General features: G+C 41.1%; 1 protein-coding gene across 3 annotated transcripts in view; it reads right to left on the bottom strand.

Moving 5' to 3' along the window:
• IGSF3 (immunoglobulin superfamily member 3) overlaps positions 1–3823 on the bottom strand; it is a 119547-nt gene extending 115724 nt beyond the window's left edge. Inside the window, exons 1-2 of one of the 3 annotated variants that reach the window (XM_058186922.1) lie at positions 3560–3823; positions 2087–2844 (exon numbers count right to left, since the gene is read on the bottom strand). In XM_058186922.1, coding sequence (XP_058042905.1) covers positions 2087–2159 — 73 coding nt within the window. In that variant the 5' untranslated portion in view covers positions 2160–2844; positions 3560–3823. Of the gene's footprint in view, positions 1–2086; positions 2845–3246; positions 3539–3559 lie in introns of those variants that run through there. The other 2 variants (XM_058186920.1, XM_058186921.1) reach the window with 2 other exon arrangements.
• Between the last annotated feature and the right edge of the window lie 23255 nt (positions 3824–27078).

The following is a 27078-nucleotide window of genomic DNA, read 5'->3' as shown; positions in this document are numbered from 1 at the left end:
GTCTGCAGATTACAACTTTAGGCACCGTTCTAAGAGAAATATTTCAGCACTGAAATGTAAGATTTATTTTTGTTTTACTTTTTAATATAAAAACGCCTAAAAATTGCAGCTCAAGCAGAATGTTTGTTGCAATATTATTCATTTTAAAGCAATATAGCAATAATGCAATTATTTCCACAAAATTAAAAACCTTTCATTCCCTACCATTCAGTCAGAACTGAATAGGCTTCTTGGATGAGAAGCAAAACATTTTCAAGGAAAAAAACCAAGAAAATCCAGTTGCCTTTTGAAGAAGTGACTTGGGACAACCATGACTTAAGATGATTGACAGTCTTAACAGACTTATTCACACACATTTACCAACCCACAGAAGCATCTATAGTAGTAGACAAGGAGGGACATATAATGAGAGGCACATTGCGACATCATGATGCAAACCCTATAACCCTGTCATGTCTATGAGGGTAGGATTTGCATTGTGATGTTACTGTGCATGTGTCATAATTTCTATCTATCATTATCTGTAGTCACTTATACACAACTATGTACAAATATGTAATAAATTGGGTCGAACAGTTTAGAAAATAAATCACTACTGATAAAACAGTTTCTTAAAACAAGTTCACCAACTGCACAGTAGTTACTACATTTATTCAGAAAGCATTTTTCAATGCTTTATTGATGGGTCTTTATTATCTGCTATATCCAGAATCAGAATCAATCTTTATTACTGTCATTTTGCTATATCCAATTTTATTCAACAGGCCACATACATCTAATTGGCACACTATATACATTAACTATATTGAATTCTACTGTATAGTGCAATATTAATGCAATATTGGGTTTTCAATTCAGTTGTATAGAATGTGAAGGATGTGTGTGTTTTATTTTTATAGTTATAATGTACACTGAAAATGGCATTTAATTTCATTGTAAGAGGTGCAATGACAATAAAGTAAATTAAAAAACAACTTTGGAAAATGTGAATGTGGTTTTTTCCCCCATCACTTATATATTGCCTCCATTAAGTAAATACAAGGGCAAGTCTATCTCTTAACCATAAAAATTTTGCTACTTTATAGAACATGAACTTTCACTTTGTCTATTTTTAAGATATATATGCAATTGTTTAAAACACATGCCAGTTACAAATCACTCAATGGCAGGCGACTGGTGTACTGAGTATTCAGATAACATTCTCCTAGTTTTAATGTAGCCAGATCTCTATCTTTTTACAAAAAGTAAAGCATAGCTTATTATTTTTTCTTTAGAAAGAAAGGCTACAATGCTACACATTTTTACTTGGAAGTAAACATTACAGAAATTAGCAGAACTTTGATAAAATTTCAGCACTTTAAAGAATATATATATATATATATATATATATGTATATATATATATATATATATATATATATATATATATATATATATATATACACATACACATACATACACACACATACACACACACACATACATATATATATATATATATATATATTACACACACAATTTCTATTGCACATTTCATGCATCTAGCATCTATCCAGCAATCTTTATATCATAGCTAATATTGGATTTTATCATATTACAAGATACTTAGTTGTTCTCATTGCAAAAAAATATAGTGACAAGCCACATTAGCATCAGCAAAAAAAATCTAGCTTCCACTTTCTCAAGTCTTGTGTCCCTTTACTGTTTCTATATTTGTTTTCAAACATCAGGTGGTACTTCTTACCTCCTAAACGCACTGCTAGCTGAATTCACAGCTGATCCTGATATCAAACACCCAGGTTCAAAAACCAGGCAGAAATCTGTTTGAGGCACAGCAGAAAAGGCCAAGACACTGCTTTCAATAACCTCACCAAACTTCATATGCTTGCTCAGAAAGAGTTACAGAACATCGTATTAGCTATAATCTCATTAAATCCATTGTGCTAAATAAGTTCCTTTTCTTCCTCTGATTCCAGCACCAATAATAAAACTGTGCACTCATATAAGAAAACACAGCTGGGGAGGAAAAAAAGCAAATGATGAGTTAAAACCTGCCAGATTTTTGACAGAGATAAGCAGTTTCTTACCCAGAAGCATGAGAGATGTCAGCTCCAGCAGAAGGTACCTCATCTTTGTAGTAAAGAGAAGATAAAAAGGCATCACTGTTTCCCACTTGCACTCTTCCTTATTCTTTTATCTTCCGCTGTCAAAAATACCAACTGGTTTATATCTCCAAAGACAAATATTCTGATATAGTGGAAAGACAGGAAAAGGGACTGAAAAGGGAGGAAGGGGGGAAATCAGTGAAGTCCAGGCTCAGTGGAAGATGTAGAACTGTCTTCAGTGGCTAAATCTTTGTTCCAAAAAGACTCCTTTGCCTTTCTTCTAAAGCCTGACACATTACGTTTTGCAGCACCTACTTTTTATTTTCTCTGTACAGCACCTTTGGCATGCACCTCCTTTTCTTGATCTGTCCTCCTGGAAACAAGAACGGTGCCCAAAACTGGTTCATCTATTCCATCTTACATGACAGAATAACCTCTCGACTCAGAAAATAGGTGTTTGGTGGCGCACAATAAAATCTAGATGATTAAGCAAGTTCTTTTGACGCATTTGAATGTCTCCCAAAGGATCAATCATTGCATATAGGAATTGGAGTCTGTCAATTTTCCTTCAGGGGAGGCACACCAAGGTCTGATAACTAAAGCTTGAAAGATCTTTTCCCCCCCTACGTTCGCTTCACTGTTAAGGGGCAAATAAACAACCAAAAGATGCCACTTCAGCTGCTGGTGGTCTTCAGTCTGGGTTCCTTTCTCAGGTGCCAAGAGTTGACATCTGCTTCTTCCTAGGAAAGGAAGGGAGAGGGGGAAGAGACATGAAAACTTATACAGCAGAGGAAGAGAATAAACTGAATTGTTGCTCCGAATTTTCCCTCTACGGGCCGTGAATGCAGAGAATTTGAAGGGGACGGTCGACGGAACTGGAGAAATGGAGCTCATCAGAGCGACGGCCCGCCCTCTCTCTCCCCCCAAGAGCATCAGCATAACGAGGAAAGACCAGCCCGCTATTGTTTCAACCTCTTACTCAAGAGAGCCGCCTCCCATTTTCTCAAACTGGAGAGAAGGGTTTTAACAGGGCGCCCTCTGCAAGAACGGATTATTGGCAAAAGCAGGGGCGGAGGTGGAGCCTGGGACCAGCCGCGAAATGCCACAAGAGCAAACGAGAGGCAGTCAACTGCCGAGATTACATCTGCCGGAGTCCGGCAGATCGCGAGCCACGGGGCGCCCTCCGAAGCACCAGCGAAGTCGACGGTCTGCGCATCCAGAAGACCGTCCACCAAAGGCAAAGAACACGCGCCGTCCGGACTAAGCTTCGCCACTTAGGAAGAGAAACCTGATTGTTCACTCTCTCCGGCTATACTCCCTTATCCCCGGCTTGGCTACTCCACGTGCCCCGCTTCTTTTCGCCCCTCGCATGGGCAGCCAAGTCTTCGGCAGCTTTAGCTGCGGTGCCGCCTTTTTTTTGCTCCTCGCCCCGCGCTTGTCGCTACTTCAACTAACCTGTCCGCTCCGGGTTCCTCCCCTCAGCCTACTGCCACCGCCTTCTCCTCGGCGTCTCCGTTCGGGCTTCATTCTCTATTCAAAGCTGCTGCAGGGGGTGCCGAGCGTTTCCTCTCGGCTTGGAAGCTCCGCCTCTTCAGTGCCTCCCTGTCCTGCCCTTTTTCCCAGCGTCCGCCTCCCATTTCTCCCTTCGCCTTTCTCTTTGTACTTTTCTCATTCACCTTCTCCTCCTGCAAAGTGAGAAAGCGTCTCATTCCTGAGAGAGAAAGAAAGAAAGAAAGAAAGAAGTGAGAGGAGGCTTTTTTGAACAGGCTAAGAGAAGTTTGAGGACTGTCGTTCGAGCTGGAGCAGGCTTATTTTTCAATTCCAGCCCTCTTTCCAAAAGGCAGCGAAGAAAGTCAGAACTGGGCTGTAGGAAAAACACATGGTGTGTGTTCCCTTTAAATCGTTCGTTAATCGTTGCGATCTTGCAAAAGCTAGTCTTGTTCTAAGTCTACAGTGTTACATCAGCCTAGTATTGGGCTATTGTTTGCTTATTAATCGTTACTAAGTCGGGAATTCATCGAAGGGTGGCACTGAAAACTGACCGTGTTTATAATGCCACAAGTTTAGAAAGCAAACAGCGATCAGAACAAATGCTTCCATGGGTCTAAAAGCAAACAAAATGCAGTGCCTATAATTAATTCAACTGTGATTTTGGAGTAATCCCAATCAGCTGATTCAGTCAAGGTTGCTTGAAAATTAAAACCATAATATACAGAGCTTGCAGAAGATCTATCCAACATGGAAAATCCAGACTATGCAATTTTACACGCTTTAAAGAAGAAAGATATGGATAATATTTTGCGAGCAAATTTCTTTCATCTTTATGCTTTAAGAGCAATACCGTATATTTTGAATGTGTTGTTGCATGCTGCAAAAGTGATGGTATATAAACATGTTGCAGCAGGACCCGGAAAACGGCAGAAGCTTCCTTATCTATTTCTGCTTGCAAGACAATTTACAAGGAAGTGAAAATAGGCGATTCCAGATGTCATTAATGAATAAACAATGTTGTGTTTTAATCCATCAAGCTGACCTTGCAAATTTTCTTTACAAATATATTTTGAGTCATTTTGGTCTAATGCTGTGGAGAGACTCTTTATAGATTGGGGAAAGGGGAGAAGAAAATCATTCCTCCATAATGTCAATAAAACATATCTTACTTTGACTTAACAATTTGGCACTGGTCTTTTTCTTCCTTCTGACCTTTGCTTACTTTTATAAGCTGACTAAATACTGTTGAACTGTCGAGGGATGGGCTGTGTAGAAATGCACAACATTGGGATTTTCTCAATATTTCTAAGAAGCAGTCTGCAGCACCCACCATTACTCATCCGTTTCCAAGCTTCATGATTCAGCTTACAAAAGACAAGTTGAAACAGATGACATGAAAGGGAAATGAACAGTGAACTTCAATGCCTTCATTTATGGATTGGATTTATATATTGTGCTAACTAATAATATGTTTTGTTTGATTCTCGCTTAGTAATGAAGCCCCCACTCCACCAAACCTTTGGTAGAGCCTGTCAGTCAGCCCAAATTTTGTTGCCAAACTTTACTTTTTAATGTGATAAAAAATTTTTTTTAAATAAATACATATGGGACAATCTAAATTGTATTGTATTGTGTTTAAGTGGAATTAAATTTATTTTTGTCCATTCTCATCTCACTTTCCCTAGACCAATTGTTTAGAATGGAGACCTTGACACATTCCTTCTCCAGAAATAGTACACTCTTGCTTTATGAGTTAGCAAGAAGCATAAACCCAACCAGCAGTGCTTTAGTTAATAAACACCAATTTAAAATATGTAGAAAAGTAAATCAATATAATTTTGAAACTGCTAGTGCTGTTTTTTCTCTTCAGGTTGTCAGCAGTATAAATCCCCGTCACCCAAAACAAAATCCAAGGTTTCTTGAGTGGGAGAATAGTTGTTTTCAGTGAGAGTAGTTGCTTATCTGAGCCTTGAGAACAGAAGAGCTGTTTGTATTAAATACTGGAATATGTATTTTCCTTTGAAGGAGAAAAAAGCAATTTGAAATGCATCAGATACTTATGTATTCATGGAGTGTTTTAGCAATGTATTTTTTTCAGCATTCCAAATTTCTCACCCTTCCTATTTATTTTTTCAGAATTGAGAACTGATTTCACCCAAGGAGAGGAAAGCTAAAGAATATTTGTGTTGTAAGTTTTTTAAGAGAATGATGAAAGCTTCAACCAAGAAGGGTTTCTAGTTCTAACATTTGATAATATTGCTACCTGATTTATACAATGAACTCTGGAAAGTAATTATCATGGCCCCATCAGAGCCTGGTTTGGAGGAGTTGGAACTTGAACCATCTGAAAGGGATGGCACATTTCCGTTGGCATATTTGGAGAGGCCAAGGGCTGGGGATGATGCTGTCCCAAGCCCCTCAGGCATTGGAGGAGGTGGTCAACCAGATGGAGGGCAGCCTGCCATCACAGACACAGGAGGATCTGCTGATGACAGGCAGTGGTGCTGATAGGCAGCAGATCTCCTCTAATGAGGAACAGCTGCCTCTTTCACACCATCCAAGGGCATGGAGAGCGGAATGTAGGCAAGCTCAGAGAAGGGCTGCAAAGCTATTCTGGAGAAGGTCCTCCCACTCCTCACAAGCAACACCTGGAGTGGAGTCACTTAAGGCCAAGCCATTTGGAGTTAGTCTTCACTAGGAGCAAATAATAATAATAATAATAATAATAATAATAATAATAATAATAATAATAATAATAATAATAATAATAATAATAATAATAAAACAACAACAACAGAGTTTGAAGGGACCTTGGAGGTCTTCTGGTCCAAACCCCTGCCCAGGCAGGAAACCCTATACCACTTCAGACAAATGGTTACCCAACATCTTCTTAAAAATTTCCAGTGTTTATTTATTTATTTATTTATTGTTCAAATTTATATACCGCCCTATCTCCCACAGGACTCAGGGCGGTTTACAGGCATTTAAAAAACAGATAAATACAATCTAAAAAACAATTAAAAAACTTATTATGAAGCCTAACAATTAAAATAATTAAAAATATAAAAAATAAAACCCCACTTAAAACCCATTAATTAAAACCTAACTCAGTCCTGCGCAATGAAATAAGTATGTTTTGAGCTCACGGCGGAAGGTCCGAAGGTCCGGAAGTTGACGAAGTCCCGGGGGCAGTTCGTTCCAGAGGGTGGGAGCCCCCACAGAGAAGGCCCTCCCCCTGGGCGCCACCAGACGACATTGCCTCGCTGACGGCACCCTGAGGAGTCCCTCCCTGTGAGAGCGCACGGGTCGATGAGAGGTATTCGGTAGCAGTAGGCGGTCCCAGAATAACCCGCCCTATGCCATGGAGCGCTTTAAAGGTGGTCACCAACACCTTGAAGCGCACCCGAAGGCCACAGGTAGCCAGTGCAGCCTGCGCAGGATGGGTGTTATGGGAGCCACGAGGGCTCCTCTATCATCCGCGCAGCTGCATTCTGACTACCTGCAGCCTCCGGATGCCCTCCAAGGGGAGCCCCATGTAGAGAGCATTGCAGTAACCCAGGCGATACGTCACGAGTGCGTGAGTGACCGTGCACAGGGCATCCCGGTCCAGAAAGGGGCGCAACTGACGTACCAGGCGAACCTGGTAAAACGCCTCCTGAGACGGCCGTCAAATGGTCTTCTAAAGACAGCCGCTCATCCAGGAGGACGCCGTTGCGCACCCTCCATCGGGGCCAATGACTCGCCACCGATGGTCAGCCGCGGATTTAGCTGACTGTACCGGGATGCCGCATCCACAGCCACTCTGTCTTGGAGGGATTGAGCTTGAGCCTGTTTCTCCCCATCCAGACCCGCACGGCCTCCAGACACCGGGACAGCACTTGATAACCGTTGGGGTGGTCCGCGTGGAAAGGTACAGCTGGGTGTCATCCGCATACAGCTGATACCTCACGCCGAAACCACTGATGATCTCACCCAGCGGCTTCATGTAGATGTTAAACAGAAGGCGAGAGGATCGACCCCTGCGGCACCCCACAAGTGAGGCACCTCGGAGCCGACCTCTGCCCCCCTGTCAACACTGACTGCGGCCGGCCGGAGAGATAGGAGGAGAACCACCGATAAACGGTGCCTCCCACTCCCAATCCCTCCAACCGGCGCAGCAGGATACCATGGTCGATGGTATCGAAAGCCGCTGAGAGGTCTAATAGGACCAGGGCAGAGGAACAACCCCTATCCCTGGCCCTCCAGAGATCATCCACCAACGCGACCAAAGCCGTCTCCGTGCTGTAACCGGGCCGGAAACCGGACTGGAACGGGTCTAGATAGACGGTTTCATCCAGGTGTAGGGGAAACTGATATGCCACCATACTCTCTACAACCTTCGCTGCGAAGCGAAGGTTGGAGACCGGACGATAATTACCTAAAACAGCCGGGTCCAGGGAAGGCTTCTTAAGGAGGGGTCTCACCACCGCCTCTTTCAAGGCGGCCGGAAAGACACCCTCCACCAAAGAAGCGGTCGTAATCGCCTGGAGCCAGCCTCGTGTCACCTCCTGAGTGGCCAGCACCAGCCAGGAGGGGCACGGGTCCAGTAAACACGTGGTGGCATTCAGCCTACCCAACAACCTGTCCATGTCCTCGGGAGCCACAGGGTCAAACTCATCCCAGACAATGTCACCAAGACCACCCTCGGGCACCTCATCAGGGTCACCGCAATTTTGGTCCAACCCGTCCCGCAGCTGAACGATTTTATCGTATAGATAACCGTTAAACTCCTCAGCACGTCCCTGCAGCGGGTCATCCCGCTCCCCCTGATGAAGGAGGGAACGAGTCACCCGGAACAGGGCGGCTGGGCGGTTATCTGCCGACGCAATGAGGGAGGAGGCGTAGCAACGCCGCTTCCTCAATGCCACTAGGTAAGTCCTAGTATAGGACTTCACTAGTGTCCGATCAGCCTCAGAACGGCTAGACCTCCAGATGCTCTCTAGGCGCCTTCTCCGCGCTCATCCCCTCAGCTCCTCGGAGAACCAAGGAGCCGGTTGGGACCCGCGCCGGGTCAGAGGCCGCAAAGGCACGACACGATCTAAGGCCCCGCGCCCGTTCCCAGGCCGCAACAAGTTCCTCAGACGTGCCGCGAGCCAGACCCTCAGGGAATGGCCCAAGCTCCGTCCGGAACCTCTCAGGGTCCATCAGGCGCCTGGGACGGAACCAACGCATCGGCTCCGGCTCCCTGCGGTGTTGGATGGCGGTCAGAAAGTCCAGGCGAAGGAGAGAGTGATCTGACCATGACAAAGGTTCGATGACTATTTCCTGTAAGTCCAGATCTCTCAACCACTGACCAGAGACAAAAATCAGATCGAGTGTACCACCCCCCGTGTGGGTGGGGCCATCAACTACTTGAGTCAGGTCCAAGGCCGTCATGGAAGCCGTGAACTCCCGAGCTGCTGTCGATGACGAGCCGGCAGATGGCAAGTTAAAATCCCCCATGACTAAAAGTCTGGGGGTCTCAACTGCCACCCCAGCAAGCACCTCCAGGAGCTCGGGCAGGGCAGCTGTCACGTAGCAAGGAGCCAGGTACGCGACCAGCAAGCCCATCTGACATCTATGGCCCCACTTCACAAGGAGGGATTCACACCCGACAATCTGAGGCACAGTGGTCTCCCTCGGCTCCAGACTCTCCCTAATCACAACCGCCACCCCCACCCCTGGGCTCTCGGCTGATGGAATGCACGGAAACCTGGTGGGCACATCTGTACCAGGGGCACGCCCCCTTCTGCGCCCAACCAGGTCTCCGTAATGCCTATAAAGTCCGCGGCACCCCCCTGAATAAGATCGTGAATTAGGGGGGCCTTATTGGCCACGGACCGTGCATTACACAGCATCAGCCGAAGGCCCAGGCTCTGAGGGTCTTGACTATCCGGGGAACGGGAGAAGTCTGAGGCTCGGGCGCGATCGCCTGCAAGCATCGAACGCGCCCCGTAACATGATCCGAGCCCCGCCCGCCAAATCTGCCCCTCCCCAAACCGTGCAAATAGCACCACCTCTACCAATGGGACCTGAACTCCCCCCATAACCTTCGGACCTATTAACTCACCGCCATGAGCATGCGCAGGAACTGATACCCCACCCGGCGGGTTTCCCCAACACCGCCCTACCCTCCCACCCCTTAAAATGCCCTATCTAAAACCCCAAAGGCTCTTCCTCTTCGCATGCCACCTCTGTGGATCCCAAGATCCGTCATTGAGGCCGGCCCTTGGTAAACGGGCCATTCCTGCGGCGGGGCACTGCAGGCGCAAGAGCTCCTGTACCGAATAGCAAAGGCGAATCGTGCAAATAATACTCCGCTAGGGGATAACAGTCGCCGAGCTGATCATTGTCCGGGATGGCAAGATATTAGTCTATAGTTCTGCATGGATACCCATCATCCGATGGTGGCTGAAATGATAGATAGGCTAAGGATGGAAGATGGAAAAAGTAGCCCAGTCCCAAAATCCATGGGGAAAACGAGGTGGGTACATCCTCCGACAGGTCTCAAATCGGTCTCCAAGTCTCTTCCACTATAGTTCCAAAGAACAATCCTGGCCAAAGATCCCAAAAGGCCATATAAATGCAGATGACAGTGCTTAAATAATAGTGGGAGAAATAGGTCTCCAACGGCTGGAACATCTCCAGTAATCACCACGCCAATTCCCTCTGTTAAGATGGTTCAAGATAAAAATCTTCCAGGGAAGCCTCAGACAAATCCCACATTCCAAGTTAATCCAGAATTAATCCAGAAACCTGGCCGCTCCTCAGATCCAGGGCCTTTCCCAGAAACCGGGCCAGGCACCTCTGAGGAAGGCCGGTAAGATGTAATAGGCCGTAGATCCCAAATACGGCATAAATGGGGTAAAATGTCCTCAGAGAACCTCCCTGCAGGGAAGGCAGTGGGCGAGCCGGCAATGGAAGGCCGGTAAACTCTCCACCCCCTTCGTCCAGAGAAAACAATCCCGAGAAAACCAAGCTGGGGGGAAGGAAACATACCCAAGGTAGTCCAGCACTCAGCAATCCACAGTCCACAGGCCATGATGGACCAGCAAGCCTATGTTCCGCGGCTGCGGCCTCACCTCGCCCCACGCACCCAGGAAATGGCCGCCGGTCCCCGCTCTCCCTCACCCCGCCTCGTTCGGCAGCCGTGGCACGAAAAGGCCGCAGACCCTCCCACGGCTGCCGAGAAGCTGACAAAGCGGGCCGGGGGTATAGGCGGCTCGCCAGCCGCCTGGGCAATCCCATCCCGCGATCTTCCCGTCGGCGGCTCCGTTCACCTAGCGGGCCGCCATCTTGCGCATGCGCAGAGCCTTAAGTATTCACAACTTCTGCAGGCAAATTGTTCCACTTATTAATTGTTCTAATTGTCAGAAAATTTCTCCTTAGTTCTGATTTGCTTCTCTCCTTGATTAATTTCCACCTATTGCTTCTTGTCCTGCCGTCAAGTACTTTGGAAAATAGTTTGACTCCTCCTTCTTTGTGGCAACCCCTGAGATATTGGAACACTGCTATCATGTCTCCCCTAGTACTTCTTTTCATTAAACTAGACATACCCAGTTCCTGCAACCGTTCTTCATATGTTTTAGCCTTCAGTCCCCTAATCATCTTTGTTGCTCTTCTCTGCACTCTTTCAACATCCTTTTTACATCGTGGCGACTAAAACTGAATGCAATATTCCAAGCGTGGCCTTACCAAGGCATTATAAAGTGGTATTAGCACTTCATGTGATCTTGATTCTATCCCTCTGTTTATGCATCCCAGAACTATGTTGGCTTTTTTGGCAGCTGCTGCACACTGCTGGCTCATATCTAAATGGTTGTCCACTAGGATTCCAAGATCCCTCTCAGTTACTACTATTGAGCAAGGTACCACATATACGGTACCTGTGCATTTTTTTTTTCCTAAATGTAGAACCTTACTTTTTTCACTGTTGAATTTCATTTTGTTAGTTAGCGCCCAATGTTCAAGTCTGTCAAGATCCTTCTGTATCTGGAGCCTATCTTCTGGAGTGTTGGCTATTCCTGCCAGCTTGGTGTCATCTGCAAATTTGATGAGTTCCCCATCTATCCCCTCATCCAAGTCATTGAAGATGTTGAAGAGTACTGAGCCTAAAACAGAGCCTTGGGGTACTCCAATTGTTTGTTTGGATTCACTTGTTGCTTTGCCTAGCCATGAGGACTGCATTCTGCCTTTTGTCTTGGACTGGCCATATCTTGTAGACTGCTGTTTGCTCTTTGCTTTGTCTTTGGAACTGTCTCTTGCCTTGTATCTTCTTTTTGCCCTGAGCACTGACATTTCTCTTGTGCCTAGATTTTGCCTGGTGGACTCACTTAGCCGGGTGGACTGGACTTGGAACCCTGAACCTTGCCTTGTGAGTGTGCTCCTACTCTGTGGTTTTTATTTGCATGATAGGGGCTGCATGGAGGTTGAGTCTTACTGGTCGTTAGAGGGCCATTTGCTGGAACATTTATTGAGAGCAATAAAGGAGACTCTAGAGGCCTGCCTTGCCTTGACTATCTGAGTCATAACAGTAATTTGATAAATTGGTTTTTCTACCATCCCCATTTTAATTATTTATTCATTAAATATACATGGCTACCCATTTGTCAAGAATCTTCACTGGTTCATTCTTATCTATATGAGCTCTTATTTTAGTGCAATTTCTGGAATTAGCTTGTCTGTCATGTAAGTATGTGAACATAGTAAGAATTAGCTCTTACACTGAGATCCATATTGCTTTTACTACTTTTATTATTCAATACCTATATCATTGTCTATCAATGATAGTGATATCATAATGGTGGCATACAATAATACTTGTTGTTTTGGTGCCTTTGAGCCGGCCTTGACTTTTCACAAATGGCTGGACAAGTCCCTGCAGTTCTCTTGATAAGATTTCGTAACTGGTTTTTGCTTTTTTTCTCCTAGGGCTGAGAGAGAATGTGTCACCCAAAGCCAACTGGCTTTGTGCCTGAAGCAGAACTAGAACTCATGGTCTCTAGCCTGATGCCATAACCACTATACTAATCTGAATTTTAATAAAACAGAATTTCCTCAAAGAAAGCCAACATGTAAATTTAATAATAAATAAATAATCGACATATTAGAATAATGTCAAAAAATAAAAACTTTAAAAGTGCAATTTTTTAAAAAAATGTCAGCATGGAGATCAGTTGTCTTAATTTAATAATGAATTTATCCTAGAGACGGGACATTACAGTTAAGACTCCCCACTCAAGTTACCGTATCTGTAGACAGGCTCACACATATGTACGCAATGAGCATAGGTAGCCCATGCTACACGTTTTTATTCATGCAATCATCATACATTTCTTCCCTAAATGCGCATAAGATTGCACCCATAAATAGACAAATTACTTACAGAATGATGGAAACTACAAAAAGAGTTCACTAAACTTGATCCAATTCAGTTTCCCTTCTCCAGTTTTTTTCTCATCCTCAAATTTTTCAATGCATATTTGAGCAGTATTTGAAAACTCACTAGAGGAGAAGTACCTCGGGAGCTGGATTTTTCTACAAGCATTGAGCTTAGTAAAAAGATAATGCAGCTTCGGTTAGAAAATATTGAGCTGTTCTCACATATTTATACATGCAATGTGTAGTTGTTCCTTAGAAGAATTAAACTACATGTAGTGTTTAAGAAAAATGTGAAAATTCAAAGCAAGGATACCTGATCGGTTGCAGAAGCTAGTGAAAATTATGGGGTGGGGGGAGCATATTTTTATACATAACAACAACAAAAAAAGAATCTCATGTGAGTGTTATATATCTTTTATAGCATGTTCCTATACTATTTAAATGAACATTGGATATTTTTAGCAGAGAGTAACCATAGAAATATACATTATAGAAATTTTGAAAGAAGCAGATAATTAGTAAATGCTGTTTAATGCTACTGAAGACTTCCTTAGCATTCTCACTCTTAATCTTCTTTGACAATATTAGAATATTTCATACTAACAATATAATATATTAAAAACCATGGAATGACTTCATAACATTATAATATTAATACATTTTAATTAAATTAGACTTCAATACTCTAGCATGCTGAAGGCTGGTAAGACACACGTGTGTGTTCTTTCTTTGGATCAATCTCTGTCTATCTTAGCAATAACTATAACTGTTCATGCTTCAAAATTTGGAAAAGTGTATCAGAGCTCTTTAAAATTTAATTTAAATTTTAAAATTCAGTTCCTTAAAGCAACAGCATATCTTTTCAGGCTTATGTGGAAGCATGAATGCAGCTGCTTTAATTAATAATGCAGAGATGTTATCTGAATTTATAGTAGTCACTCTAAAATGTTTTCAAAGATTGTCCAGCCCATATTAATTAAAAATAACTTAATTGCCCTTTCTGTGATGGTACAGTGGTTAGAATGCAGTATTGTAGGCTAACTCTGCCCAGAACCGGGAGTTCAATCCTGACCGGCTCAAGATTGATTTAGCCTTCTATTCTTCTGAGGTCGGTTAAATGAGGATCTAAATTGTTGAGGATAATGTGCTGAGAAACTGTTCAGAGAATGCCGTAAAGCACTATGGGGCGGTATGTAAGACTAAATGCTGTTGCTATTGCTATTCTCTTCCTATTGCCAATTTTTTAAAAAAATACTGAACTTTCAATAATTTTTTCTCTTCTGGTAATGTTTCATGGTGAGTTAGGCATCTCCAAAGGAGTGGGGACAGTATTGTGGTGAGATCAGCAATCAGGAGGTAGTTTCTGGTCATCTTAAATCTTCCCAGATAAAAGAAAGATTGTGAGAACCCCTATTTGTACTCCAGACAACTGCTCCTATACATAAATTGCAGAAACTGGATGAAAGTTGAGAGATTTCCACTAAGCCGCAATGTAAGCAATACAGACATAAAGTTCTGCTGAGCCTCACCTCTTAAACTCTCTTGGAATTTGCCTTTAACTGCTTTTCAACTATTAAGAATCATTTGATTGACAACACTTGTAACCCACACTGGAAAGATTTTCTTACATTTGTTCTTTACCCTTGTCTAATACAATTGTTATTATATTGGTAGTCATCATTTTAAATGAATCTCATATTATCAAAGAATTTATATTGAAAGTTACTTCTAGAATTTATATTTTTGAGCTCATTTGTATTTTTAGTTAATTTTTTCTGGATCCATTTAAACTGAATTAACTTGTAGAATTCTCGGATACAAAGCTGAATTCATTCTAGTTTCTATAATGGAAAATTATCCTGTTCCTAAGGCAGCAAAATATCCCCAAACATAACACTACCACCTTTATGCTTGACAGTTGGTATGAAATTATAGAACATAGTGTTTGATTTCTGCAGATACAATGACACCCACAGAGCCCCCAAATTTTTACCCTTGATTCATCTGTCTGTAGAACATTTCTCCAGAAGTCTGGAGATAATCCAGATGCATTTTGGGAAACTTAACATCTACGTTCTTAGGGAGCAATGGTTTCTCTATTTTCTACTGTAAATCCTATTTCCACCCAGTGATAATGTAGTCATGATTACTGACTTTAGCTAGTGCATGAGAAACATACAGATATTTAAATGCTGTTCTGGGATTTTTTTTATGACTTCCTGGACAATTTATGCTGTACTGTTTAATTGAATTTAATAGTAATGGCACTCTTAGAAAAATTAGTATTATCCCAGATCATATCCATTTCTAGATTGTATCTTTGTGGATTAGTGACGTCCGAGAACTTGTGACTTTTTTCCTGGTGATTTTCATCAATTATTTTTAATGAAGATCTTCAAAATTTTATTTATTTATTTTGGGCATGAATATGCAAGCTCTGATTCACTGAAAAATCTGTCATGCACAAATGTAGTTCTACAAAGCAAGTATGCCACAGCAGAAGATAAAACCAAAGGGAAACTTTTTAGCAGCAAGGGGAGGCCTTTACCCCCGTCCGCCTATTTCATATCCCTTTCTTCTCACTACATTGCATCGCTAGGATCTGTGCATTGCCCCTTATCAACCTTATGTTGATAAGGAGAGCTAAAGATTGTAAGATTTATATAGGATATGGATGGCCTAAATCAACCCTGTTTGTCTATTGACATACATAACTGCCCATAATTATACATTTAATTGTATTGATTGAACTAACGGGATAATTATTTTCTTTTTCACACTGGTATATTTATTGCACAATAAAACAAGACCATATTTTGGTGTTATCTGAATCTATATATATATCCACAAGACTTATTTGCAGTTGTCTGCAAGAATATAAATCCTTCCATTCTCCACCTTCCAGTCAGAGCTGAAGAAGCTTCTTGGATGAGAAGCAAAACGTCTTTCAGAAAAACAAGGAAGTCCAGCTGCCTCTTGAAAAAAGCACCTTTAGGACAACCATAACCTGGATGACTGAGAATCTCCTGTCAGAACCTGCTTGATTTCACCCTTCGTTCTAATTGTCACGAAATTTCTCCTTAGTTCTAGGTGAGTGGCGAACCTTTTTGGCACCGAGTGCCCAAACTGGAATGTGCCGTTCTTTGGTCCATTTTTGGTCTGAAAAATGGCCTGAAAACGGCTCAAAAAATAGGCATTTGCACACCGGCCAGTTGGTCTCTGGGTTTCTGGTGCTCTGGCATGTGCAAAGACCAACTGGCTGGCATCAATGCCTTCTTACAGTGTTTCTGTAGAATAGTGAAAAATAGCTGTTCAGAAGAATGTTTGAATAGTTTTCCATCCATGAATTAGTGTTAGTGGTTAGTATTGTTTTGTCTTTAATTTTAATCCTACATTATGTTGATTGCCACGTACTGCTAAGGATTTGTGAAAACTCAACAACATTTAAACTGAAATAAATAAATTACTAATAACAGTAACTGCAATGGGATTATTATTCAGCCTGCTTTGTTCATAGCCAAAGAATCAACAGTTTGTTGCTTTCAAAGTATTGTAAAAGGTGGAATATGTAACTACCAACACAAATATGGGTGTTTGAAGAATGAAGTTATTCTTTTCCAACATCTTGCCTTCTTATGAAGTAAAAAAGTGTTTGCAGTCACTTTTTCTAAAAGTCACTATGTCATCTTTCCATTCTGTCAAAGTCTGAAGAAAGTTGAATGAACACCAAAAAATGACATGTTTCTTCCCTATTATATATGTTGGGCATATAGCAAAAACATCTGAACATCTGCTTATTATCCAGGGCAACATCAGCTACACAGTTAAGGGACCATTGATAAATTATGTGATGTCAAAGAGGAAATAGTAATAATAACAAAGATAAAAGTAATTGCTATGTAATACGAAACTCTCGCTATAACATATATGACATATATAATGGTCATGGGTAATTACAGTATTCACTGTTCTGCACATTTTTTATTCTCACAAGCTATGTCCAATTTTCATAAAAGTTGCAACCTAATTCACAGTACTAATAGCAGGGGCAGGCAGTACATATCAAGCAGGAGTATAAAACTCTATAATAAATTACATCCAAATCATCAACACTTAGCTCCATGAGCTGCATGCACCTGAATATCTCAAAATAATGCCATCAAAACCATCAGTACCAAATTTCTAACAATTTATTATCATTATTTTTAACAAAATGACACTCTAAAATTAAATGTTAAACATGTTATACTAATTCAATGCACTTACCTTGAATGAGCCATTCTAATAGTTTTTCAGGGAAGAGAAAATTTCCTCTTTGCCCTTTTCTGTGACATCATTGTGGACCTGCTTAGCCCTGTTTTCCTCAAAAACTGACAACAAAATCAACTTTTGCTTGGAACTCTTTAGGCATTTGATCTGCTGGATTAAGGATGACGACTTCTTTGTACCTATCTCCCACACTCAACTCTTCCAACAGCACTTTCCCTTCCACATTTCACCATTTTAAGTTTCCTTCACGCTGGATTATCTCTTGGATTCATGATTATTTTCTACAGGTTTTCTTACTTTTAGCCACTTCCTCTTCCTCCTCCTCGTCCCTCCAACTAGCCATCTTGCTCTCATGGTCTGCATTCCTTCCTCTAGTTCAGTGATAGCAAACCTTTTCAGCACCAAGTGCCAAAAATGGAGCACACACATATGCATACGGCACCAACTGCCGAAAAGAGAGCACATGTGCGCGCATGCGGCATCAACTGCCAAAAAAGGAGCACGTGCACGCTCATCAGGAATGTGACCTGGGAGACAAGCTGGCCAGGGGACATGTGTGTGCCGGATAAGGTACTTCTGGTTACCTGCGTACACATGCATGCCGGCCAGCAAGTCTTCCAGCCAATCAGCAGGCCAGTGCACATGCTAACACCAGAAAACGGAAGACCAGCTCTTCCGGTTTCCAGCACTACCGCACACAAAACGGCCAGCTGATCGTCACATGTGCATGCGCACCAGAAACCCGGAAGAGGAAAAGGTGACTCTGCGCGTGCCAGGCGACATGGATCCACATGCCACTTTGGGCACACATGCCATAGGTTCGCCATCACAGCTCTAGTTGAAACTTCTCCTTCACTGCTAACTCTTAATAGTCCCTATTTATTACTTGTCAATTCCCCTTCCACAAAGATGGTTGTCTATGTTTCACATTGCATGTATTCCTGTTGGGGACGCTCACCGATGCCTGACCATGATGAAAGCAGGAAAGATTTTACTTAATTCCTGATGTAAGGGATGTTAAACTCTTTGGTGTCTGCTGCAATCCTAACTCAAAGTCAGTGCTATCAACAATATTGCAAATATGTGATTTCTTCGTGAGCTCAGAAAGGCAACAAAACCCTTTTTACGTCACTGTTGATTGCTTTTCAGTATTTCACTAAATGATTGTACCATAGGCAATATGGATTCCTAGTTGTTTGATTTTCACCTCTTTTGAAGGTGGTTTTCACCTCTTTTGAAACTAATTGCGTTTGGGCTCTTAGCAATTATTTTTATAAGCAAACATACGGCTGTTTATTTTGAAGTCTATGATGGGTTTGAAGAAGCTGAAGAGATGGGACAGCCTGTCCATGCTTTAACTGCTAATCTTCAATTTTTATTCACATTTTTATTCTATTATGCATATCTCAATTGTACCTGTTACTTTGTTCTTTTAATAACTATACTGACTAACCTGGTAGAATAAGCTCCACTTTCAACATCTATGTTTTTTTAATGAAACATATCAGGTAGAATCTAAGTATAAGCTGTCTTTTGCTCTCATAGTCTATTCCCCTTTCATTCTCATCTATAGCATTTGAGCATCTCATAAATGAATTATAATTATTTTGATCTAAGAAAGCATATGAATAATATTAAGCTATGCTACATGGCTTGCATTCATAAAATGCATATTAAATCAGTGCCAAATCTACATTCCATTTCTAGTTCAAGCTACTTTCTGCTTCTGTACTATTTTTATTACTGGGAGAAAGCTAAGGAAGCTGAGGATAAAATAGACGACTTTTTAATAACATACAGAAAGGGATGATTAGCTACTTTTGAGAGGATGCCAATGTAGATGGCATAAATTGTTATAAAATTGTTAGTTAAAACAATAGTACTCACTGTAGACACAACTTTTCTACGAGAAACAGAATATTGACTTGATATGATAATGGAAATTCATAATGATATGTTCAATTTCTTTAGTTATTTGGATTTTCCAGATAAGTGTCATGGAATACCTTTCCTTTATGGCTGTGCTCTTCTACCCCTGCTTCACAAAATATAAAATAGACAGTAAGGTTAATGTAATGGCTAAAAGGGGAAGAAGTATATTTATATAAACTGCTCCATGCCATTAGTGAATATGAACAGCAGCTATTGGAGCCAAGCTGGCTAAGCTAGATTCAGTGACATCTTCTTTCTTCCCTAATGAGTATCTACTGGATTTTGTTAGATGTTTATTCAAAGAGGTCCTACACTTAACTAAAAGGACAACTTTGCTGGAAATGGCCCTTCTAGTCTAGCATTCTGTGACACACAGGGGCCAAAGAGATGCATTTCAAATGTCAATGGAATAGATTGAAAGATGATTATTGTCTTCTATTATTTGTTTTCCAACTGCTAGTATTTAATTCAGAAGATAATATACAGGCAATAAGTTTCATAACCTGATTTACTATGGATCCATTGGGTTCTTTTTTAAACTATTTAGATTGGTGGCCATTATTACATCTGAAGGTAGCATATTCCATATATTAATTATGTATTGTGTAAAGGATGTACTCTTTTTTATTAGTCTGAAATCTTCCTATGTTTATTTTCAGTAGACCTCATATTAAGAACGGATCCTAGCTGACTTTTGTCCCTACTTGAGTAAAGCAGGTTTTAGCATGTAAATCCCCAAATAATTCCTTCATGAGGAAACTTCTGCAACAAGTTCTTTTTCTTCATTCAATAACAAGGGAAGTTACAGGTTGGTAGAGATATATGCAACCCCCACAAACCCTTTCTTAATCTATAAATTTTATTGAAACTTTTAAACAAGAAATAAAAGCTATCACAAATTAATATGAAGTAAAGACAAAAACGATAAAGATAAAAGCAAATAGTGCAACAAAGAAAAAAGTTGGAGAAAAATAAAAAAGATATAAAGAAGCGACATCCAATATGCTTCACAGCAGTTATAAGTTCAAATATATTTTAACATCTCTCTCTAAAATTACATATTACTCTTCTTTCTACAATTTGTCCTAATTATCAAAATCATAAATCACAAGTTCATTTTTTAAATTTATGTACAAAAAGTCCATAAGAGACTTTCAGTCACCAGTAACTGTAGATAATATCTTTTCTCTAATAAGAGAAGGCAACTTATCCATTTCAGTAAAATCTGTCAACTTCATTAGCCAGTCCTTTATCGCGAGTAATGCCAAATCTTTCCATCTCTGTGCATATAGAACTCTTGCTGCAGTAATGATATACTGTAATAATATTCCATGGCTTTTTCTGATAATACATCAATTCTAAAAGGAAACACACACACACACACACACACACACACTGCCTCTAACTAATCACATCTATCTGTTGTATTGGGTCAGGTAGGAGAACCATTCTTCAAGTCCCATCAGCAAACAAGTTTCATCTGATGGGACCTTAGAGGCCAGTCTTTTCTCCCACAACATCTGCTTTCTGGAACATCATCCCTCCCAAGATATGGTTAACCCCAATCCATATGGTCTTCTGGAAAGGCCTCAAAAATGTGGCTTTTCCAGCAAGCCTTTGCATCCCCTGATAAAAGGGAGCCCATGTGCTGGCTGCATTATATGTAATAACTTCCGCCCCATGATCTTGCTTCATCTATGGTTACTGCTTTAATTAATTTTGTAAACTGCTTTAAATTATTACTATATTTAAAACAAATCAAACAATTATTTCATTGGTTGCTGCCCACAGTTACTTTACTTGAGAGAGGCAGCCATATAAATTTGACAAGTAAATAGATAAGTTAAACTTATAAAAGAATAAAACAAAACAAAAATTCCAGTGTATACAAAGAGATAGTTATCGTTTATACGTTTCTTTCACCTAGGAAGGAAAACACAGGGCTGTTGTGGAAAGAAACAGATTTTCTTACCTATTTGGATTTTACTGCTATACCCTATTCTTGGCTCAATTTCAGTTATTACCTTATAAAAAAACTGTTAGATTATTACACTATTACTGCATTTCCTACCCTTAATAGCAATTTTATCTGGTTAGTGCTGCCCGAATTTCAACTAAAACAATTTCGTGCTTAGTGTCCACGTTTTGGTGAATTATGGGGGAGGGGGAGCCCAATTATTTTAGTGAAAACTGGGCACACTCACTGGCTTAGTGTTAATTTGGAGGGAAAGAAATGAACATTAGGTTTGCCAGGAATGTTATAGAAAATTGTGGCTAGTTGGAACTTGGGAACATTTCAAAGTGTAATATTGTGTTGTCATTTGCATTTATTTGCTCCTGTTTTTACCAAGTATAATTGGTAAAAACTCTTTTAGTAAAATAATCAAAGAAAAGCACAATTCCCTGTGAAATTAATAGACTCAAATAGAATAGTTGGCTTCTGGAAATATTAGATGATAAAACTGAAATATTAGCCCTTGAATCCAACATGCAGTTGATTTTATTACTAAATACAGTAGCAGCAGGAACAAAAAAAGATTTGTTCAGTGAGTCTGATATCATCTGTACATGTGATAAGATTAGGAATGCCATTTTTAATTTATTTATCATGAGAAACTCAAAATAGTACCTATGGTGCTGGTGTCAAGCTTCCAAGCAATATGTCCACAGAAAGAATAGTTCAAGGCAGCCATATTACAACCAAGTCTTTTTATTAGGAACATATCAAATTGGCAAGGCCTCGGTGTAATTCCTGCTCTGGCCAAACCCAGGAATTACACCCAGTAAAAAGCAAAAGTTTGAAACTTCCCCCCAGAGTCACATTCTCCAGTCAATTCACAGTCCATCTGTCCAGTGACTCTAAACTCCACCTTTAACCATCTGTAGGCACATTCTCAGTTCCCATGCGAAATAATGTCACCTAGCCATAACAAATCCCATTATCTCTTCTACTCCTCTTCCTGCTACCAGAATGTGGCGAGCCTGAAACAGCTTTAATCCCCTGACAGAATACTAAAGAAAATTTATGAAAGAATAAGAAATGATTACAATAAAACATGGCTACACATATGTTGGCTTCAGGGTCGACAGCTGGTTCACATTTTTTCCAACAACTCTTTGAGGTAGATGGGACTAATCATTATTTCTGTATTACTATGTAATCAATTGACTTCTGAGGCTGAGGGTGGATTTGAACAAGGATCTTCATTTGTCCTAGTCCAACACCATTATTGTTACATACCACATTGATTGCTAAATATCAGAGGTACAGCTATACAGGACACCTTTTAAAACTGAAAGTTTTTAAAAATGTGATGTCTAACCTACTTTTTGTGTTTGGAACATATTTGGAACATATTGTCTATAAAGTTTGCTCTTAGAGTTGTATAACTGTGCTCGTCCCTCTATTCCATGGGTGTCAAACTCATGTCGTTATGGTGGCGTCACGTGATGTATCGGGACTTTTTCCCCCTTCGGTAAACTGGTCGTGGGCGTGGCCAGCACGTGATATATCCAGCCCGCGGGCCAGGAGTTTGACAGCCCTGCTATATTCCTTTATATAAGATTCATGGAATCAGTTCCGTGTGTGTGTGTGTGTGTGTGTGTGTGTGTGTGTGTGTGTGTGTGTGTGTGAATGTAGCTAGCCCAATAGTATGTTTTTTTAATTCTGTGGGTGTAAGAAACTTTATTTTTTCTGCTGCTTTTTTCTTTTTGCCAGGCTTGGCATGCTTCTTTCAGTTCCAGGCTTTTTTCTCTTTTGCAGTATGTGCCATTTTAGGAATGATTATTTGCTCTGTGTGTTTCCACCTATAGGGTGCTTCTCCATTGTTTAGGGAATAAATACTGAACACTAGAATCATAAAGAGAAAAGCTGCATTCTCCATTCTCAAAAAGTATGAACTAAAAATACACAGAAAGCACTTCTACTGTGTTTTAACCTTTGGGCTTATTTTTCTCCCCCTTATTTCTTGCTGTTTTAAGAAAGGCATTCAACAATCTCTGAGAGAATAAAAGAGTTATTTGTAATAGAAATCTTATTCTGATCCAGCAAGATAGTACATGTCTGGAAATAGGTTTCCATGCACTTTATCAGGAACGGATAAAGAAAAGAAAAAAACCCCAAAAATTCTCTTATTGCATTGTCCTATGCAGATTAATATAATTACAATACTCACCTCATATTTGTCTTTCATTTCTCTGCAATTTCTCTAGTTGCCTCTTCTTTTTTTCTCCACAAATGATTGGAGCAATCATAGAAAGACATAAAATTCATGATCTTCAATATTTAAGAACAATCATTTGAGAAACAAGCATAATACAACTTTTGAACATTCCAACTTCCCCAAAGTAGAAAAATTTAATTGCTGAAAATGTTCTGTTCATTAATCCTGACTTAGATTAGGAACAATATATGCAATGGGAAATTGTCTGCATTTCTCATATAATCACAAGGGTGTATATATCAGCTAAAATGTATGTGTCAGCTAAAATCCAACTAAATTATGTTGGGTAGTGTTAGTCATGAAACACTAACACTAACATTTGTGTTAATTGAAGTTATGAACAGGTGAGCAATGCGCCGGCAACAGACATAAATTAGTAAGCATATATTGGTCATTATTTAATATGAAATATCAGCAAAGATATCATGACATTTTGTTTTCGTATGAATTAATGTACTGTAGAAATATATGGAACAATCTGCTATTAGAATAGTGGTAACTTTTTTTGTTAAATTCTTTGTTTAACACAAAAAGTGTTCCAGCGATAGAGCTATCCATGGCTTAATTTATGTTCTTTTTTTAAAATGTTAAGATTCTATATTTTAAAAATATTGTGACATTTCATATCTCAATTGGACGTGGAAACTTGGACTTTAAAGAAGCAGGATAGGAAGAATATTGATGCCTTTGAATGTTGGTGTTAAGTAAGAAGTGGATCAAAGTGGATCCTGGCTGGTGCGCTGCAATAGAAAGGTCAGTACATCAGAAAGCTGAGCAGAGAAAGAAGAAAAGGGATCTCCTTTCCTCATGCTGGCCACTCCATCCCCCCGCCCCACTATGAAAGTGGATCCTGGATGCTGCGCTGCAATGGAAAGGCCGGCATGAGGGAAAGATGAGCCGGGAAAGAGGAAAAGTATCCACCTTCATTCATGCTGGCCATTCCGTTGTCCATTTCTTCATTGTAGCACAGTGCTGTGGAGCTTGCCCCACCCACCACCGTCCAGATGCCCTCACTTCCCCCAAGCACTTCTTTGCCTTATTTCCAGCTCTGTTGCATTTCTCACTGCATCCTGCCTGCAGCGCCCATGCTGGTTGCCTCTTCCTGGCCAGAGCTGGAATGCCACTGTGTTTAAGTTCCGGTAGATGCTGGCATTCCCTCTGGTGGGCCTGGATAACTTCTGGAGAGAGACGGCCCCATTTCAGTGCCTGGCGCCAGATGCCCTCGCTTCCCCCAAGCATTTCTTTGCCTACCTTATTTCCAGCTCCGTCGCATTTCTCCGTTGCATGCAGGGAAACAAGTTTGTGGGACTAAAAAAAAAGTTCAATCAATCCTAACTTTGTGAGGTTTTTTTTCTCTTGCAAGAAGTTGAAATTGATTAATTAAACTTTTTTTTTAGTCCGACAAACTTTTGTTTCCCTGCACATGAAGGCAAGAATGGTAATGGAGAAACGTGATGAGCTGGAAATCAGGCAGGCAAAGAAATGCTTGGAGGAAGCAGGGGCATCTAAGAGGCGGAGGGTGGGGCAAGCTTTGTGGCATGGCGCTACACTTCAATGGATAAATGGGCAATGGAGCAGCCAGCGTGAGGGAAGGACAAGGCTACTTTTCCTCTTTCCCTGCTCCCACTCGTTCCCTCATGCCAGCCACTCCATTTCCTATTTCTTCATTGCAGCGCAGCTTTTCTGCCCACAAAAACCTCATTTTTGATGGCTGATCCCGAAAAGCAGAGAAAGAGCTGCTGGGAAGAATCCAGTTGGCTCGGGAGTTGGGAATACTGGCAACTCTGAAGAGGAGGAAGAAGGGTTCTAGGTCAGATCCCGTGGAGGGAGGGCCACCCCCCCACCACTGCCCACGAAGAGGCCATCTGGGTAGCTGTGCAGTACCAGCAGCAGCTCATGGATTGTGGTGCCTCATGGGGACTGGGCTTGAGCCCCTCTTTGCAGGAGCCCCAACGATGCCCCCAGCCTCTTTAGGGCAGAGCTCCTAGTGCTAGATCAACCCCCTGCAAAGCCCATTGTCTGCTGAGGAGCCTTGCCGAGGCCTTACTCACCACCCACTGAGGTGCCTGGTGATGGATGGGGTCCTTCAGGCACTTAGCTTGGCCGCCTCTTTAGCAGCTGCAGCTCCTCCCTCCTAGTGCCTTATCAGAGCTGCCCTGGGGTTATGCCTGCACCAAAGTCGCTTGCTTGGAGGGGGCAGGGGAGGGGCAGTTAGAGGAGTGCCAAGATGCCAAAATGGCCTCAGGAGAGGCTGCATGAGGCGAGGAGTGCCTGGGAGGGGAAGGGTGAGGCAGGGCCAGCCAGTGGTGGAATCAGCCAGTTCTTTGAATTGCACACAAAGTTAACAACCGGTTCAGCTGAACTGGGTCGAACTGGCTGAATCCCACCACTGGTAAAGGCTCTAATGTTGGGAAGGGTGGAAGAAAAAGGAAAGAAGTGGATGACTAGCAGCAAAATTGATGGACTCAATTATAATGGTGATGAGTGCACCATTGGGAGTTTTGAAAAATATGTCAGAGATAGATCGTCATTGGGAAAAATCTATCCATGTGGTCACTAGGAGTAGAAAACAACCTTAATGGCATGTAATCAATAAATTGACTTGATAATAATGCTGCATGTAACATTTATGTTTTGCAATTCTTTACTGATTCACAATTTATTAAGAAATCGGTTCTTTTTTTTTGGTTAAAGAAAAGTTGTATCTGGTATCTTAAATCCAAATTTAATGTCATTTAGACTTCAGTTAGGTCTCATGTTGGCCTTTAGCTACATTAACATTTGATGTTTTCTTTTAAAATTAATGGAATGAAAAGACCATTATGTTCAAAAAGCTATGCTAAAATCCTACTGTACATCAGTTTCTCAAAATAAAGAATTTTCAGTGCTGTTTGTCCCTGAAGAGTAGATGAAACCATCAATATACTTCCAAGTGTCTCAAGGAAGAGCCAATTGTTCAGTGTACACAAAATCAAGATTTTATTTTTCTAAGAATCTAGTATGTCTAATCTTGCAGAAACCCATTGCAGCATGAAATGGAAATAATTACTAAGATTATTCTGAGCCTTCTTAAAATAACCTCCAAATTTCTTTTTGTATCAATTATTTGATACAAAGAAGATTTGTAATCATTGGTTTAAGAAGGAAAAAGCATTTTTATGTGTAAGATGCTTAGTTAAAAAGCTACCCTTACATTTTTGGGATGGTTACATGGTTTTCTTAAATAATTTAAATAAATAGAATAGAATAGAATAGAATTTTATTGGCCAAGTGTGATTGGATACACAAGGAATTTGTCTTGGTGCATATGCTCTCAGTGTACATAAAAGAAAAGATACGTTCATCAAGGTACAACATTTACAACACAATTGATTATCAATATATCAATATAAAATCATAAGGATTGCCAGCAACAAGTTATAGTCATACAGTCATAAGTGGAAAGAGATTGGTGATGGGAACTATGAAACGATTAATAGTAGTGCAGATTCAGTAAATAGTCTGACAGTGTTGAGGGAATTATTTGTTTAGCAGAGTGATGGCCTTCGGGAAAAAAACTGTTCTTGTGTCTAGTTGTTCTGGTGTGCAGTGCTCTATAGCTGCTTTTGAGGGTAGGAGTTGAAACAGTTTCTGTCCAGGATGCGAGGGATCTGCAGATAT

The sequence above is a fragment of the Ahaetulla prasina genome, chromosome 5, assembly GCF_028640845.1.
Source record: "Ahaetulla prasina isolate Xishuangbanna chromosome 5, ASM2864084v1, whole genome shotgun sequence".
In the NCBI taxonomy this organism is placed as follows: Eukaryota; Metazoa; Chordata; class Lepidosauria; order Squamata; family Colubridae; genus Ahaetulla; species Ahaetulla prasina.
This window is presented reverse-complemented; position numbering and strand designations above follow the sequence as displayed.